The sequence below is a fragment of the Thamnophis elegans genome, chromosome 12 (assembly GCF_009769535.1).
Source record: "Thamnophis elegans isolate rThaEle1 chromosome 12, rThaEle1.pri, whole genome shotgun sequence".
NCBI lineage: Eukaryota > Metazoa > Chordata > Lepidosauria > Squamata > Colubridae > Thamnophis > Thamnophis elegans.
The window spans coordinates 30,826,637-30,846,024 of NC_045552.1; the positions used below are offsets into that span (position 1 = coordinate 30,826,637).

At 41.9% G+C, this 19,388-nt stretch overlaps 1 protein-coding gene across 1 annotated transcript in view; it reads left to right on the top strand.

The window, feature by feature from the left end:
- Nucleotides 1-19,388, top strand: part of MACF1 (microtubule actin crosslinking factor 1) — a 350,069-nt gene that overhangs the window by 161,686 nt on the left and 168,995 nt on the right. The window contains 6 exon segments of the mRNA XM_032227099.1: nt 1,852-2,004; nt 3,273-3,427; nt 4,607-4,733; nt 5,624-5,807; nt 6,521-6,690; nt 7,500-7,678. Of these exon segments, the coding sequence (XP_032082990.1) occupies nt 1,852-2,004; nt 3,273-3,427; nt 4,607-4,733; nt 5,624-5,807; nt 6,521-6,690; nt 7,500-7,678 (968 nt within the window).

The window sequence follows — 19,388 nt, forward strand, 5'->3', positions numbered from 1 at the left end:
TATCCTGTAGACCCAGAGACCTTCCAAACGTCTACAATTTTCCCAACCTTTGCTGTGCTCCTTGTATCAATTATGGTGGTGGTCTTCTCCAACAGTTCCCTTCTTTGATGCTCTGGGAATCAATTAATTTGATTAGAGTGGATCCTAGCACTGCTAATAGCTCTGTGCTTTCAAAGCAAATAAGGAATGTGTATGCATGCCAAAACTCTTTGTTTTCTCATTGGTCATTTCCAGACCTGCTTTACTGAAGTCCTCTTGTGTTTGATTGGCATCCCCCTCACATGTATCTGTGAAGTGGTCCCCAGCATGTTATTTATTTTCAGGGCACTGAAGTCAGTGCTGCTGTTGGGGAGCACAAGCTGTCATGAAATTCTGAGTCAGAGATCAATTTCATTGATCCGTCCGGCCAAAGCTTGTCTCCCTTGATGGGGAGCAGCCCTTTGGGTTCTTCCTGAGGTGCTGCTAATGGGCTGATGCTGCACAGTGTGGACCCTGTCCCTAAGCTGGCTTCTCCTGACTGGCTGCCTGGCAGATGCACATTGTCCCCTGAGGTCTGATCTCTGAGCAGCTCTGGGCCTACCAGCTCTGAATCAGAAGCGGCACCATGGCGTCCTCTAGCAGTTGTCTTCTGGATTGCTTGGACTACAATACCAGTGATTCCTACCTGTGTTCCATAGAAAATAGGAGAGGGGCAGGAAAGGAAGTTCCTGACAAGATTGGGCTTCTTCTAACAAGAAATGGGAGGGAGGGTGTGGTGAGACTTGTATTAAAATGTTTGGCTAAGAAAAGAAGGCTTCCAATCTGGCTGAGGGAGACTGCAGGACAGACAAGGGTGGAGGCCAGCAGGAAAGATGGGTGGGATGGAGAAGACTTTCTAAGCATAACCAGGAGAAGGAGGGTCGCTGGAAGACTCCTCCGGAGTGGGAGCTTTGTGCTTGCAGCCAGCCATCTGCACCAATGCTCTTGGGCTGACCAGCATTCTGGAAGAGAGAGGAAGAAGGGAGGGCGCTTTGGGGCAGTCGGGTGAAGCAGATTCCAGCCATTTGGAGGGGAAAGTTGAAGGACCTCAGGAAGAGAAACTGTGTAGGGAAGTGGAGGAGATGCTGCAAAACAACCCAACGAAACTTGTTGCTGTTTGAGGGCTACAAGGAAGGCACCTGCCTGGGGCCAAAGTAGATGTCTAATGATCATAATGAATGAGTTACAGTTGTATTTCTTCCAACCATGCTCCCCTGGGAAAGGCACAGGTAGCTCATTTTTAAGCTCTATCTATCTATCTATCTATCTATCTATCTATCTATCTATCTATCTATCTATCTATCTATCTATCTATCTATCTATCATCTCTTTCAACTATCTTCCTACCTACCAGCATTGTCTCAGCCAGGTTTTAAACTGCTTTCAGTCCATACATCAATCTTTCTGAACAACCTTTCTGCACAGTTCTTCCACCCCTTCCATTTTTTATTTTGCAAAACTCCAGCATTTTTCTCTTCAAAAAAGACAGTGGGTCTGGATCTTGTTGCTCTGTTCACTGTTCTTTGGGTAAATTCGTCTTTGGCTTCTGGGCTGTGCTCCCAGGTGGGTGGGTGGAGGTGCCTTGGAGGATGAACAGCCAGCGGAGCCTCTTGCCGGAAGAGAATGAAAGGGGCTGGCTGGGGGCTTCCTGCCAACCTCTGCTCAAGGGAGGACACGCCCCCTCTCACTCCTGCCCCTGGCAAAATGCTCACCCCTGATGGGGAGGCCACAGGGCTTATGTAGGTGTCTTTTTGGTGTGGGGGAGTCCCTTGCTGTGACTGCCTCTCTCTCCCACCTTTCTCGTAACAGTCATCTGGCTTTTGTTTTGAGCAGGACGAAAAGGAGCAGCTCATCCAGTCCAAGAGCTCTGTGGGCAGCTTGGTGGGGAGGTCCAAAAGCATTGTCCAACTGAAGCCCCGAAACCCCGAGTGCCCTTTGAAGAACACCATCTCCGTGAAGGCGGCTTGCGATTACCGCCAAATTGAGGTCAGCCAGAACAGCTGAAGGAAAACTTGGGAGGGCTTGTGAATTTCCTGAATAAGACAGGTGGGGGTTGGGATTCCCTGTTTTCAGACTTTCAAAATCTCAGCCAGTTCAAATGGTTTGAATCCCAGGGTTCCTCCTTGCACTTAGTCAGAACCTTTGGCTGTGTTTTTAATCGTGGCTCAAAATAATGATCAGGCTCTGCATAGAGGTAGTCCTTGACTTATGGCCACAATTGGGACCGGAACTTCTGTTGCTCAAAGAGGCAGTAGTTCAGTGAATCACGCCCAATTTTACAATCTTTTTTGGCCACTGTTCTTAAGTGGATCACATGGTTATTAAGCAAACCCAGTTTTCCCCATTGACTTTGCTCGTCAGAAGACAGCTGGGAAGGTCACAAATAGTCACATGATCCTGTCACATGACCCGGGTTGTTGCAACCATCATAAATAGATGGTAATTGCCACATACCCAAATTTTAATTATGTGACCATGAGGACTGCAGCAGTTATTAAGGATGAGGATCAGTCGTACGTCCGGTGCGATTGAAACTTAGAAAAGTCACTAAGTGAACAGTTGTAAGTTGAGGACCACCTGTACATCTTCTGTTGCTCTTAAAGGAAGAAAAGGTTGATGTTTCAGGAGCTGTTTCTGATGAGCCTCTTTTTGGCTTCTCCAAATGCACTAAGCAACCCCTTTGCAAAGCAAAACCTTGTGTAAGAACTAGCATCGGCCTAGAGCTTTCCAGAGCTTTGGCTTGTTCCTAAACCGCAAGTAGAGCCATTGTTTGGGCTTCCCTCCATTAATCCACACCTGGGCTTTTGTGCAGCCTTCTAATATGCCAACTCAGGTCCAGGATATCGTTCTGAGGAGCAGATCAGTACAGAAGGTGTTTGAGGGCAAAATGTTTGGTAAATTTGGGGCCGGCATTATTCGGGATGGCTGAGAGAGAGGAAAATAACCAAAGCGCACATTTCTTGAATGAGAGACATTCCTGAGGTTGGGCTCCAGCACGGAGTCCGAGAGCTCAGAAGAGTAAACCTCTGTCCCGGTGACAGGGCCAGATTCGATCTTGCAGAAAAACAATCCCATGTGGTCAAAGCTTTGTTGGTATTTCATCATAGAGATAAGCCGCTAGGAAACTGTGGAAAGTTTCAAGTATCCTGTTGAAGAAGGAGGGAGGCCGGTTTGGCACCCCAAATCAGAGGGTCTTTAATGGGGCAAAACGAAATGTCTGCTGGACTACAGAAACACCTTGTTGACCTCCACAGATCACGATCTGCCGCAACGATGAGTGTGTGCTGAAAGACAACGCTCAGCGAACCAAATGGAGAGTGATCAGTCCCGCTGGGAATGAGGCCACGGTGCCCTCTGTTTGCTTCTTGGTTCCCCCTCCCAACAGAGAGGCCATCGAAATGGCCAGCAGGTAAAATGACTGGGCTCAGGGCCCTGGACTGACCCCTGTAGCAGCTTTGCAGAGTTCTCCACAGCCTGTGGTGGGCAATAAGCGCTTCAAGGGAACTCTGGGTGCAGCGTTTCGTGCAAGGATATCAGAATTGATTCTTCTCCTTTTACCAAAGAAGGATTGGCTTCCAAAACATGGTCTGAACGTTTCTGTTTTGTTTCTTTGTTTAGGTTTTGCAGTATTTTGCTCAACTATTTTCTTTTTTGCTTTGCTTTGTTTTAATTTGAATTTTTAGATGCTTTTACTACTTTGAAGTTGGGTTTGAAGAACATTAAAACAAAGTTATCTTCCCCGACTATGGTGAGAAGCAGCCTCCGAGGAGGGATGGGTAGATCTGACTCTTTTCAGGCTGTCTTGGTCCCCAGAGATCCTCATTTATAAACTCCCTATCAATGTACGAATAAACATTTGAAATACCCACAAAAAATCACATTTGTTTTTCATAGATTTTCAGAAATTATGCATTTTGTATGCAATACATCCTTGTACAAACACCTTTTTCATTTTTTTGCATTTTAACTTGAAATGCACATTTTTAAACAGATATGGATATTTGAGCTAAGAACGGTGCTATAAAACAGATGTATGCCAGCCAACTGCAGGTGTCCACACCTCGCTAAACATGGTTCATTTTGGAAGCTAAGCAAGAGTGGGATAGTTGGAATAATAGAACAGAATAACAGAGTTGGAAGGGACCTTGGAGGTCTTCTAGTGCAACCCCTTGCACAAGCAGGAGACCCCATACCATTCCAGACAAATGGCTGTCTAATCTCTTCTTTAAAATTTCCAATTTTGGAGCACCCACAACTTCTGGAAGCACCTCATTTCACTGATTAATGGAAATGACAGTGTTGGCCAGACTGGGAATCTGAGAAATGTCCCAGATAAAAGTAGGAGCAAACTAATTAAGTAACGGTGCCATAACAATGGCAAAGACTTGTTCACGAAGAGCCAGGAGGGAACATGGACAGTCAAAGGAAAAATGTAAAGTGCCTGGAGTTTGAGTACAGTAACTGCAAAGATTCAAAGTATGTTATCATGAGCCAGGGCTTCATTGCATGGGGGTGGGGTGTTGCTGCTGCTCAGTCATGGAGCTCGCTTGAGGAGAAGCTTAGGGAAATCTTTGCCTTCTTCTTATAGAGTGGAGCAGCTCTACCAGAAGGTGATGTCTTTATGGCACCAGCTGCATGTCAACATGAAAAGCCTGGTCTCCTGGAATTATTTGAGGAAGGATATCGCTTTGGTGCAGAGTTGGAACCTGGAGAAGGTAACAGATCTCTCTTCGGTAGGAAAGGAAGGATGAGCAGTTGAAAATAGTGGATGAAATGTAGTGGTGGGCCTTGGACAGGACCTTAGGTGGTATCTGTTCCAAAATGAAAAGAAAAGGGTTGGCGGCAGCAGAAGATTGGCAAAACGGGGAACTCAAAAGTTATCTTGTAACCACAGATCTCATAGTAAAATTTAGCTAATTAAAAGTAGGTTGTATTCAACTTAAGACCATAACTGAGCCTGGAATTAAGATCTTAAATCGTGGTGGTTAAGTGGGCCACCATGTGATTGTTCCTGATTTTACCATCTTTTTTTTGCCGTGATTATTAAGGGAATTATGTACATGTACTGCAGTCATTAAACAAACCCATTGTAGCAAATGGGCATTTTTGGCTGGGAAATGCCAGTTTCCATCAAAGAAGGCAGAAAATCAGGATCGCATTACCATGGGATGCTGCAAATGGCTGAAAATATGGACTGGTTGCCAAGCACCCCAAATGCAATCATGTGACGGAGGGGCAGGCACTGAAACTTTGAAACTGGGTTGTAAGTACCTCTGAGGAGCGGTCATAAATCAAGGGCTCCCTGTATTCATATGACGTTATCAATATATTGGTTTTTCATAGGATAAGCAAAGAAGACAATTCCTTGCCCCAATAAGCTGAAATGAAATTTTGCATTAGCTTAGATATTTATGAAATGCCACTGTCTTCTTTATAAGTTAGTGTTCTTTCCACGAGCTGCTTAAACCCCTGTGAAGATATTTGACTGGAAATTCCAGATGCCTGGCAGGTAGTGGTCCCTTGGGCTACTGGGCAGCCTTGACTGCCCACCCTTGTGCCATGATCCTCATGTAGCGGTGTCCTTTGTGTTCCTTGTGACTCACAGCTGCGGGCTCTGGCCCCAGGAGAATGCCACCACACCATGAAGAACCTGCAGATGCACTTTGAAGACTTCTTGGAGGACAGCCGAGACTCAGAGATCTTCTCCCTGGCGGATCGGCTGCACCTTGAGGAAGAAGTTGATTCGTGCAAAGAGCATTTTCAGCAGCTTTTGCAGTCCATGGAAAACGGTGAGCCTAGTTCAGAGCAGTCTTCAGAGCTGGGAGTGTAATACATCTGTGTGGCATTTAAGGTTGTCTGGTAGTTTTGTGTTTTAGCTGTTTGTGTGGATTTGTATGGTTTTGAATGCTACCTGAAGTTCATTGGAATTGGAGAGTTTAATTGTGGAGATTGTATTTGAGATTGTTTGCATGGTCTCCAGTCTGTTCTGAGGAAAAGAGTGTTGTAGAAAGCAAGAAAAAATACATTTGGAAGAAAGTTCAAAGAAATGAGGAACTCACTGTTCAAATATTATGCGAGACTTCCCAGTCACCTGTCCAGGTCCATTCTGCTCTCACCCAGCGACTCTCCAGGACAGCTCAGAGCAGGCAGCACAGTTTGGTGGGCTCCTGTGTCCCCAGCAGACAATCGTATTTGTGGGCTTGGCTGATGCTTTGGGTTTGTCTCTGCCTCTCTTGGAAAAAAAGTGATGGTCCCCTGACAATTGGAAGCAATTAGCTTTGTAATCCAGAGTGCCCTCCTGGGGCTCTGGGTTCCGACTCAGCTCTACTTCCTGCCATCAACAGTGAGGCTCCCAGCTTGGCTTTCTGCGGCTCTTTTAGGCAGAGATGGTGGGGTGTAAATATAAATCTGGAAGCTGTGGCTTGAAAACAGGAATGTTGCCATAAATCTATAAAATATTTGAGTTTATCATTTAAAGTTCACTTCTTTTATATGTGAGCAGAGGATAAAGATGAGACTGCTTCTCGGACTTACCTCTCTGAGCTCAAGAACATCCGGCTTCACCTGGAGGAATGTGAGCAGCGGCTGGTGGGCACCATCCGGACACCAAGTAGCACCAGAACTGATGGGGATGCTCGGCAGGAAAATACTTTTCGAATGGCCGAGCAGGAGGTTGGCATCTGCAGATTGGGGATGGCGTGGGGTGGGGGCGGTGTGCTTTAACAATTTCTCAGGCTGCCTTCTCTTTAGGCAAGAGGACCGAGAAGTCCAGAGGCCATGGATTGTGCTGCAATAGTGTGGAATTTAGGAGGAAACCTTGTATTTATTCCTTACAAAATGAATCCCTGTTTTGTTTCCTAACTTCCTGCAAATCACAGCAGCAACTTCTGAGGGAGACCCAGAACCATGACGTCCTTTAGTTCCTTGTTTTGCTTCTTCTTCATCTTGCTGATTGGAAAAAGCAAATTCACTCAGAATCTTTCTCTGAGTTGCAGCTTTCCAGTACAAACACACCGGAAAGAGTTTGTGTTGCTTTGATGCATAATTTTGCCTTCATGGGTTCTGTACAACTCTGAGTTTGCTTGAAATGCTCAGCAGCCCTTTCTAAATCTCTGGGTGAGACTGCTTTTATTATTATGCTTAATTTCTATCCCTCTTTCTTTCCCAAATGTTAGTAAATAGCATCTCCCTAACATATATTGAACATTATATTCACATGTTTAAAGAAAATGTCAAATTGCCAGCATAACCTAGACTGGAAAAAAATCTGTTGGCATAGGAGACGGTTCTGTACGGATTGAGACCAGATATGCAGGGTCTCTTCCAAAAAGATCCTTCCTTAAATACTTGCTCACCAGACACCTAGCTGTGGGGGAGCTTGGATGAGGCCATGATGGTCCCAGGCATCTTGGTCCTGCTTCTGGTCACTGAGGAGCCTTTGGGATCCTGCTTGTGCTAACGGTTTGGGATTCTCTCTGCAGCGCCTGAAGGGAGATTTGCACCACTTGAGAGTCGACCTGGATCAACTGACTGAGAGATGCCACATTTTTCTGCACAAGTCTCCCACTGGGTCAAGCACCCCACAGCTTCATTCTGAGCTGAACCTTCTGGTGGAAAAGATGGATCAGGTCTACGGACTCTCTGCAGTCTACCTGGACAAGTGAGTTGCTGGCCTTTCCCCCGTTAATTCCAAAAAGGGAACGATGGCTTTGCCATATAAGAGAAACCTGGTAAGTGGCAGAAGACTAGACTCTTGACTCCTCTAGCTTAGGGTGTTTTGTACTATTAAAAAGAAAGTTTGGGAAAAGAGAGAATTCCTAGTTGATTTGCGCCGCCTGCAAATAAAATGTAAATTGTAACTCATTTTCAGGATGCCCTGCAGCTATTCCAGGAACCCTGGATGCACTGCAAAAGATAGACAGCATTTGCATAAACAGCCCTAGCTAGATTCCCCTTGTGCTCAGCATTCATTGGGCATCAGTCTCAGATTCATTCTGACTGAGATCCATGCAGCTGCAGAGAGCCATAAATTGCACAGGCAATTTGCTGTGGCCAATTTTTCTGTTTCTCCCCTGTCCTCTCCTGCCATATAGTGCCAGCACCCAGACTGCTTTTTACAAAATAAGGAGTGATCTAATTGTTTTCTATAGTGTTTGTGAAATGTTTATTAACCTCATCACTGGACCGGCCTTCTCTGTCTGTAAATGGTAGAGCTTTGCTGTGGTACATAGGTTGTAGAGGAATTCAGTTCTGCCTTTGAAGGGGGAAGGTGGGAGACATACAAAGAAAGGCCTTACCTTTGGAAAAGTAGAACACCCAAGAAAGGGATGAACAACCCAGCCCTGACTGTGTTGTCCTTTTTGATTTTTTGTTTTAAGTTTTATTGGATTTTTATTTTTAAATATACATCAATATCAATACATGAACAGTGTGGCCTCTGGGTATAATTCATTTTGATACAAACAGCAATAATAAAAATAATAATTGTTGTTGTTGTTACATTAATCAAACATATAATCAACATCAACATCAGACGAGGAATCTTCCAGGGGGACTCACTTTCACCACTATTGTTACATCGGTATTAATTCCACTGACAATAATCCTACGAAACACAAAATTGGAATACCAACTCTCAAGCCAACATGGAAGATAAACCATCCAGTATACATGGATGACTTAAAAATGTATACAAAAAGTCCCACTGAACTTAAATCAATACTCAACACAGTTCAACTGTTCAGCAGTGACATCAAAATGAACTTTGGACTTTAAAATGTGCTATATTAAGGAAAAATGGAAAAAACAGAAGGAATAGAACTGGGAAATGGAAACATAGTGAAAGCATTAGCAAAGGATGATGGTTACAAGTACCTAGGCATATTGGAAGCAGATAACATCTTGAATGGAAAAGTCGAAGAATCAACGCAAAAGGAATACATCAGGTGGGTCTGCAAAATATTAAAATCAAAGCTGAATGCTGGAAAATAATTAAAGCCATTAATACATGGGCAGTTCCAGTGACTCAGCTACTCAGCTGGAATCATCATCTGAACTTTGGCTGAATTGGAAAATTTGGACCAGAAAAAGTATAAACTTTTGAATATGTACCACACTTTACATCCACAAAGTGACATCAACAGGTTGCACCTGCCAAGAAAAATAGGTGGCAGAGGGCTATTGCAAATCCTTCAAACTGTAGAAGAATAAAAAATTATAAAAATAACAGAAACAAAGGCAGAATATAAGGAAAAACAGCTGGATGACAGATTAAATGGATGAAAACCAAAGCTTTGTATGGACAACACTTGAAAACCATTGAAGGAAAATGTGATGACAACCTTACATGGGAATGGCTTAATATGGGAAGCATCAAAAAAGAAATGGAAAGTTTAACACTCGCTGCTCAAGAACAAGCACTGCTAACTAATGCCATGAATGCAAAGATACAAAAATCCACTGACAATCCAAACTGCCAACTTTGCAATAACAAAGTCGAAACTGTTTCACATTTAATATGTGAATGCAGCAAAATTGCATAGACTGATTACAAAGCTAGACATGACCGAGTTGCTAAATTAATCCACTGGTCATTATGTAAAAAATATCTGTATCCAGAAAGCCATGGGAACATAATGTGGAAAAAGTTATTGAAAATAAGGTGAAGATCTTATGGAACTTTCGGATACAGACGGATCGTCATTTGGAACACAACACACCAGATATCACAGTTGTTGAAAACCGAAACGTACAATTTGTTGACATCGCTGTACCAGGAGATGCCAGAGTCGAAGAAAAAGAACTGGGAAAAAGAGAATCACAAAATACTGCGACCTGGCCATCGAAAAACTATGAGATTATGGATGAAACATACAACAGTGATACCCATTGTCATCGGGTCGCTTGGTACCATGTTCAAGCATTTTATAAGATACATCAACAAATTACAGCTTCCTGCAATAACTCCAGCAGAACTGCAAAAAACTGCCCTACTCGGAACATCGTATATTTTAAAAAGGTACTTGGTTGATACCTAGGACGCTGGCAGCAACCTGCATCAACCATTAGCACCAGTCAATGATATTTGTGATGCATTTTTGAATGTTCAATTGACTGAGTTTCATATTTAATGAATAAAGTAAATAATAATAACAATAACAACAACAACAAAAACCACCACCACCACCCTACTTGGAACAGCTTATATCCTCCGACATTACCTTAACATTTCTTAGGTCCTTGGTTATGACTCAAGCTGTTGAGCTACCAACCAACTCCAAAGGCTGTGAATCTCACCAAAAATATATATATATATATATTAGATTTTTACAACCCCTGGTAAGCCCCAATTATGGGAGGAAGCTAACTGCTTCCATCATCTGTCAATCGGCTCGTCACAAGAGTCCATCATGACAGAAATCCAATATTTTTACTGTTGCCTTTGTTATATTTATATTACAAATTAAAACACACACACACACACACACACACACACACACACACACACACACACACATATATATATATATATATATATAATGTGTGTGTGTGTGTGTGTCACACACACACACATATATATATATATATATATATATAATGTGTGTGTGTGTGTGTGTGTGTGTGTGTATGTATGTATGTATGTATATATATGAAAAATTTCACAACGCCATAACTGAGTTGACAAAATCATTCACTGGAAATTATGCCAGAAGTTTGGATTTCAGTACAGCAAAAACCACTGGGAACATTAGGTTGAGAAGATTCTAGAGAATGAGAATCTTGTGGGATTTCAGAATTCAGACTGACAGGCACTTGGTCCACAATACACCTGATCAGTGGTGGGTTCCGGATCCCAATGCAACTGGTACAGTGCAATGGGGCCTGGCGTCCACCACATGCATGTGTGCAGCACGCGCACAGCATGCGCATGCGTACTTACCGCCCACCATGCTCTGTGACGCTCCAGCTGCTTGACGGAGCATCGCACAGGAACCATATGCTCCGTGCGTGTAAACCCTGATTGGTTCAAATACGGGTAAGGAGGATGGGTGGGCGGGTTGGCCCTCCGGGGCACTGTACTGGAAAGGTACCTGGTGCTCCCAGCAGGCACCAGTACGCCTGTACCAGGGCACACCGATTGTTTCCCACCACTGCACCTGATATAACAATAGTTGAAAAGAAAAAAGTTTGGTTCATTGACATTGCAATACCTGGTGATGCGCAAATTGAAGATAAGCAGCAAGAAATAATCTCAAAGTACAGGGACTTGCAAATTGAAGTTGAGCGACTATGGAAAAAGAAATTGTGTGTTGCCCCGATTGTAATTGGAGCCCTTGGAGCAACACCTAAAGGGCTACCTCGCTATTTGGAAATTCTAAATTTACCTGACTTGAACATTCTGATTCTACAAAAACCACCCTACTTGGAACAACTTATATCCTCCGAAGTTACCTTAACAGTTCCTAGGTCCTTGGTTAGGACTCGAGCCGTTGAGCTACCCACCAGCCCCAAAGGCTGTGAATCTCAATCTCACCAAAGATTAACCAAATAATAATAATAATAATAGTAATAATAATAATAGGTACATTAAAGAAAGAAACAGAGTCACTAATCCTGGCTGCGCAAGAACAAGCTATCCGCACAAATGCCATTAAGGCCAAAATCGAAAAATCCTCTGATGATGCCAAATGCAGACTTTGCAAAGAAGCTGATGAAACTGTTGATCACATACTCAGCTGCTGTAAAAAAATCACGCAGACTGATTATAAATTGCGGCACAATTCAGTAGCACAAATGATCCATTGGAATTTGTGCAAAAATTATAATATTAAAACAGCAACAAACTGGTGGGAACATCAGCCTGAAAAAGTCACCGAAAATCAGATGGTCAAGATCTTGTGGGATTTCCGTATACAAACCGACAAAATACTGGCGCATAATACACCAGACATCACACTGGTTGAGAAAAATAAGGTCACAATCATAGACATCGCAATACCAGGTGATAGCAGGGTCGCCGAGAAGGAACATGAAAAAATCGCAAGATACCAGGACTTAAAAATCGAAATTCAACGACTATGGCACAAACCAGCAGTGGTAATTCCAGTGGTAATTGGCACACTGGGTGCTATTCCAAAAGCACTGGAATTACATTTAAAACAGTTAAAAATTGACAAAATCACCATCAGTCAAATGCAAAAAGCCGCACTGCTTGGATCTGCACGCATATTACGAAAATACGTTACGACGTCCTAGGCCCCTGGGTGGGGCCCGACTAGTAACCAATGCCAAATCCGGCGAAACAACTGGCCGCTGTGATACAATTGTACAATAATAATAATAATAATAATAATGATAATAATAATAATAATATAGTTGTTACATTGATCAAACATATAATCCTAGTATTGATATACATTTGTTTTAGAGTATTGTATTTTTGGAGTATAAGACGCACCGGAGTATAAGACTCACCAAGGTTTTGAAGAGGAATTTTTTTTTAAAAGTAGGTAGGTAGATAGAGGGATAGAGAGGGAGGGAGAGAGAAATACAGGAGGGAGGGAGGGAGAGAGTAGGTAGGTAGGTAGGTAGAGGGAGAGAGAGAGAGAGAAATACAGTAGGTAGGTAAGGAGAGAGAGAGAAGGTAGGTGGGTAGAGGAGTAAAGAGAGAGAAATACAGTAGGTTGGTAGAGAGAGGGTAGGTAGGTAGGTAGATAGATAGATAGAGGCATAGAGAGAAAGAAATACAGTAGGTAGGTAGGGAGAGAGAGAATAGGTAGGTAGATAGAGGGAGGGGGAGAGAAAGAGATATACAGTAGGTAGGTAGGGAGAGAGAGAAGGTAGGTAGGTAGGTAGAGGGAGTGCGGTTTCTCCGTGGGTCGCCCATGAGGCCAATGATGAAAGAAGGCAGGTCTCTCTCGGGATGGGCCGACATGGAATAGAATCCGGAGGCCTCTTTTATTGAGCATACACAAGGAAAGGGTGGATTCACATGGTCTATGTGGACCAATCATGGTTGTACAAGTTTATGGTATATGGTAACTCAATTACTTCCATGTAGTCAATAAATCTTTTACTAGTAAACTTCTAATCCTTAATTAATGTTTGAGAGTTAAACAGTTGTAACCCCTGATTTAATCAACGAACTCCCTGATTTAATCAACGCTTCTGTGATTGCTGATCTATTTAGTGTTAAGGGTTAAACAGTTGGTCTTACTGATCCAATCATATGGTTAATCATTGCTTCTATTCTATACGCGTTTCAGCATAGCTAATGTATGCCTGCGCGTATTGCAACATCTCCTCCTTTTGTTTTAAATTTTGAGGAGTCGGAAAGGAGTATTGTCTTTCTCTGGATCTTCATCAGAGAAGGCTATTAGCAGGGCTTTGTGTTGCGAATCAAAGGTTGCTGTGTTAATGTTTTTGCTCTGTGTCATACTTTCTACTGTGGACTGAATGATGATTCGGATCACTGGGATTAAGCAGGGCAAAAGGAGAAACCCTAGGAGCGCCATGCCTGCCATGAAGGCGGCTTGTTTCCAATTGCGAAAAATTCCTCCCAGGAAGCCTGCATCATCCATTAATCCTGTCCACTTTTGCACGGGTACGTGAACCAATTTCCGCAAGTCCGCGGTGAGATCGGCCACTACCTTGCCAGTTTCATCAATTTGAAGACAGCAATTTGTAAGATTAAACTTCCCACATACTCCTCTTCCTTTTGTTTTAAAATTGGTCAGATCAGGGAGATTTAATTCTTCTGATGAAAAAACATTGAGAGAGACACTAGAAGGATCTCTTCAGTGGCTCCCAGATAGCTTTCAACCATGAAGGTCTAGCAACCAGGGCACTAATTTCTTGAAAGAAATTTACAGTATCCAATTTTCCATGCCAATTAGTATCAGATATCACTTTTTATGAGCTTCCAGACAGGTTTTAAACAAGCAAAAGGGATGGTTCTTCAACCTGCCCTGGCTTTTATTTTAGTGAGGCCAAATTGAGTTTAGCTAATGTGCAATTCAGGCTTTTGTGCCTGGGGCAAAAATCAACCTAGGAAAAATCAACCTAGGAGGAGATAGTTTCTATCTAATTCTGAATAGGCACTTCTCTCTCTCTCTCTCTCTCTCTCTCTCTCTCTCTCTCTCTCTCTCTCTCTCACTCACTCACTCACTCTCTTGTTGTGTGTATGTGTGTGTAGCTGCTTCTACAATACAGAAAATACAGACATTTTTGACAAACTTTCCCTCCCACTAGACAGAAATCTAGTTCAGAATTGCTGTGCTAGTCATTCTCAAAATACAATTCTTACATGAATACATTAAACTGATTACAATATAAATGAGACAAGAAAGAAACCGTACAATGAATTTCTGTGAAGGAAGCAAAGAAAGAAAACTTTAGGATCAATTTTCACCCTCCCCTATAGTCTTTACAGGGATAGAAGAAACTCTTCTGGTCTTTACTTCTCCATCTCAGAGTCCATTCTTTCATATCTGCTGGATGGCATTCGGCTTAGCTTGCTGATAAGAGTGGTCAGTCAGGTTTGGTAGTCAGTTCCAGACTTGGCTAAGTTTTTTCTCCTCATGTCAGATTTTATCAGAATGCAATCACCAGCAGCCAATTCAAGAGTTAGCAGTCCTTTGTGTCTTAGGTGAAGAAAAAGAGAGACCAAATATACAGTTCTATACAGACATAGTCCCATGTTGTGGAATCTCACCCATTCTGTCCAAATGTGGAAATCCAAACATTATTCCAGAAGGCAGACAATGTAAAGGATGTAAATTTCATGGAACAGGACATTCCCACTGCTTCTATGATTAAAACACTTTTGCAGTAAGATGAGTAAATTTTCAAAAGAGACAACAACTTGTGTTGCAAACAAACAAACAAAATATCATAGGGTAGAGTATCTTGACTCACAAGCTTTTAAAAATGCACTCAGGTGTAAAAGAGAAAGGGAAGAAAAACAGCTTTTTTTAAAAAAATGCAATTAAAAAAAGAGGTACTTTGAGGCAACACTCCAAAATATTAGATTCCATTCAGATGGAAGCAAATTCTCATCAAGTATGTTAGAACATTTACAAATGTAAACAAAATATCTCAAAATCATTTCTGTTTATAGGTTTAATTAAGCATTTTAAACCTCAAAAATTTCCAGAAGGAAAAGAGAAAAACCAAAATTGCATTCAGAGCAGAAAAGGAAATGTAACTGCATAACTTTTATAGATGAAAAGATAACAGTGAAAGGTAAAGGTGAAGGAGCAAGTCACCCATTTACTCCAAATTTCTCAGAAGAGAGAGGGAAAAAAAATAGTTAAAGTGAGCAGAAAAACTTCAGCCGCCCTTCAATGACCCAAAAGGAATGAGGGAAAGAAGGGGGGGGATGCAGAGGCATTCACAAGTATCTCTGGGGGCATTTCATACACATGCTCACTGTAAAAATGAGCAGACACACACTCTCCCCACCTTTCCTGCTTCCCTCCAAAGAATGACCCAGAGGGGAAAAAGGGGGGCGGGGGTTCACGCAGGCAATCACAGGTCTTTGGATCTCTTCAGTTATCCTTTCTGGGGCATTGGGGACATATACATTCATACTGCAATCATGCTTGATCTTTAAAGGAAAAAAAATCCTTAAGTTAACAACCAACTTAAAATGGATTAGCTCAGGGTTTAATGATTCATTGACAAAGAGTGGGAATGGGCAGGAAACTGCAGACAGCTATCCTGCCTTTTAAGACATGTTTCTTTCTTGTCACATCCAGAGAAATATTCTGCTTTTTCAACATTTCCTAGGATATTACATTTTTGAAGGGAGGGCTGGGTGTTAACTTCCTACAATCCCTCCTTTTTTCCACTCTGCATTCTCTCAACAAATTTGGAAATGATAACACACAAGCATACACACACATACCATTAAACAACTTTGCAACTTACTGTTCCTTTATATGAAAGAAATTAAAGTACATTCATACCAACTTTTACCATTGACATACATTTGCATTGCAATCAGACTGCTTGTGTAAATTAACTTCACACACAAAAATCCCATTTCATTCTTCTTTCATACAAAGCAATCATTACAATTATTTCAGGGAGCTGTACATAAGCCAATGAGCTCCATTTTCTATTATTAAGAGATCTCAACTTCCCTCCAGGTCTGAAAATGATTACACACACACATGCACACATACACATACCATGAAACAACACTTTCAGGCCTGGGGGAGGTTCTGTCACTTTAAATCTTCAAATTTCTTTCCTTGGGGAACTTGTGGCTCATTCTCCAAGCAGTGGGGAAACTCAGAGAGCAGCTTAAATCCTAACTACTCTTCCCTCCCCCACAGCTTCAAGCCCAAGCTTATTTATTTATTTAGCTAGCTGATCAAACATATCACCATCAATTCAATTCAATTCTACATGTTATTAGATGCACACCTAAGAATTTTTTTAACAGACATTACATCAAAGTAATCAAGTCCAATTACCTAGGTCTTCCCATTCAGTCAGGCTTTACCTCGTTACCTGCTAAATTTCTTACTTTTGCTCGAAGTTATGCCCATTCTATCTCCTTAAGCACTAGATTGTTAATATCTGTCTCCCTGGGATGTTCCGTTTCTATCTTGATCTCCCAGCAGCGCTGGCATAGTTTTAAAGAGCAAGATATATAGATATTTTATTAACACATCATTTGCATCTGGGTGGGGCTCGAGCTCTACTTTTCTTTTAAAAGACAACTATTAACAGCTTTCTAACATATCCCTGTGGACTCCTTAATCGCTTTGGGGAAGAAACTCAGTTAGAATTTCTCTTCAGTTCATCTGATGGTGGCCAGAAAATCAGCAAACTTGTTACAAAATCTAAATGAAAACTGTCTTCTAGGGGCCAGGTTTTGAGTAGGTTGGCCAGAGAAATGTGCAGAGGGTTTTTACTCAGGGTGAAGTAGGAATTTCCTTCATCTTATACATGCACACACAAGGCAACACTCTCCTCCTCCTCCAAAAGAAAAAAATCTTTACTCACCTGAAGAGTAAATCTTCCAGGCCTGAAAAACATGAAAACAAGGTTCCCTCCCCCACAGAAAAGGCATTGTTGGGGGATTAAAGGTAAGGGAGGGGCTTGGGGAGGGTAGAAAGCTTGCAGGCAGAGTTAAAAAAAAGGTAAAATCATCAGTTACTAAACAGATAAACTGGTAACATTATGGGGATATCACAGATGCAAAATGGGGTCTGGATTCACATGCTTCAGGAAAGAAATAAACAGGTAAAATCATTTAAACACACGACAGAAGCAAGGATGAAACTTTTCCTGTAAATGAACTTAAAACATTTCCTGGGTTGTTACTTTAAGGCAAAGGGAAGGAAGGAAGGAAAAAAAAACACTTCTCTGTACTCTTTTTTTTTGGGTGGGGGAACAAACTGAGCAAAGGCAATTTCTGCCAGTTTACTCTTTTCTTTCTTTGAACACTTTAAAATCCCTGTCTTTTGGATTGAAGACATCTTAGTTACAATTACCTTGAGGGTGCACAAAGACTTAGGCACACATTTACACAAGAACAAGGGGAAAATAAGAAGGGAAAAAACAGAACTCTCAGGTTTTCACATCCTACATTCCCAGCACAAATCTGTTAAATTAGGGAAGGCACAAATCTTAACAAACAAACCACGTGGTTACATAGAAGACAAAGAGACAAACAGACAAGAGAAAAAAGAAACCTCAACATTTTTCCCTTTTCTTTTAAGTACCTTTATGTAGTAAGATCTTTTTTTGAGGGGATGGGGAGAACGTTCCCATGGTTTTTTTTAAGGTTAATATTGAGGATTTGGCCAATTCTCTAAGTTTGAAAAGCTGTGCAACCCGAGGCTTAGAGAATTCTGCCCCCATAACTCATGATTCTGGGAGGATGCTCCGTCTACGACGACCGGTCCTGGTATGCAAGAGGCGTTCCTTCGCCGGTAAGCAATGGGGTGCCAAATGGGATGGATACCTGTTCCTTTGAGAAACCCGACCTCATACTCACGAAATGGGAGGGTGCTCCGTTCGCTGATGGCCGGCCCTGAGTGGGAGGCTTTTCCTAGCCTGGGGGTGATATGAGGTGGGCGGCACGGATCACGTCGGGGTCACCAGATGCGGTTTCTCCGTGGGTCGCCCATGAGGCCAATGATGAAAGAAGGCAGGTCTCTCTCGGGATGGGCCGACATGGAATAGAATCCGGAGGCCTCTTTTATTGAGCATACACAAGGAAAGGGTGGATTCACATGGTCTATGTGGACCAATCATGGTTGTACAAGTTTATGGTATATGGTAACTCATTTACTTCCATGTAGTCAATAAATCTTTTACTAGTAAACTTCTAATCCTTAATTAATATTTGAGAGTTAAACAGTTGTAACCCCTGAATTAATCAACGAACTCCCTGATTTAATCAACGCTTCTGTGATTGCTGATCTATTTAGTGTTAAGGGTTAAACAGTTGGTCTTACTGATCCAATCATATGGTTAATCATTGCTTCTATTCTATATGCGTTTCAGCATAGCTAATGTATGCCTGCGCGTATTGCAACAAGGGAGAGAGAAATACATTAGGTAGATAGGGAGAGAGAGAGAAGGTAGGTAGGTAGGTAGGTAGGTAGGTAGGTAGGTAGGTAGGTAGGTAGGTAGGTAGGCAGGCAGAGGAATATATATATATATATATATAGAAACACAATAGGTTGGTAGGGAGAGAGAGAGGGTAGGTAGATAGGTAGGTAGGTAGAAGCATAGAGAGAGAGAAATACAGTAGGTAGGTAGGGAGAGCAAGAGAGTTGAAATCTCACTCATTTCCCCCTGATGGAGCATCATGTCTTATTTTATTAAGTCCTGCTCTTACTCAGTAGTCCAAAAACAATGTATTCAAGTCCAATGTTGCTCCTCAGAAGGATCAATAATCATAGTTCTTTACATCTCAGGATTATCAATCAGTTCCATTTAAGTAGTCCAGGCAGCTTCCACAAATCAAAAGTCACTTTACTTAAGAGTCTTTCTTATTCTCATAATAAAGTCTCCAGTAATCATAAAGTAGATAGTTATAGAATAGTAACTATCTATTACTATAGATAGTCCTCCAGATGAATGTTGTTTATTTCTCTTATCAGGAATTTTCCTAGGCTTGTAGAGGTATGGTATATTTTCCATCCACCAGTAGATAGTGCCTTCAACTTAGGTTTCAGCATTGTTTCAAGTCCAATAAATTGATTAATCCCATTTTACTTCAATTTATGAAAGCAAAGTCAGCTATTCAAGTAGATAGTTACAGCATTTTATAATGCCTTTCCAAAACAACGGCTACCCAGTTTAAGAATCCAATTTTCTATGTTTTAAAAAGTCTTTAACTTTTC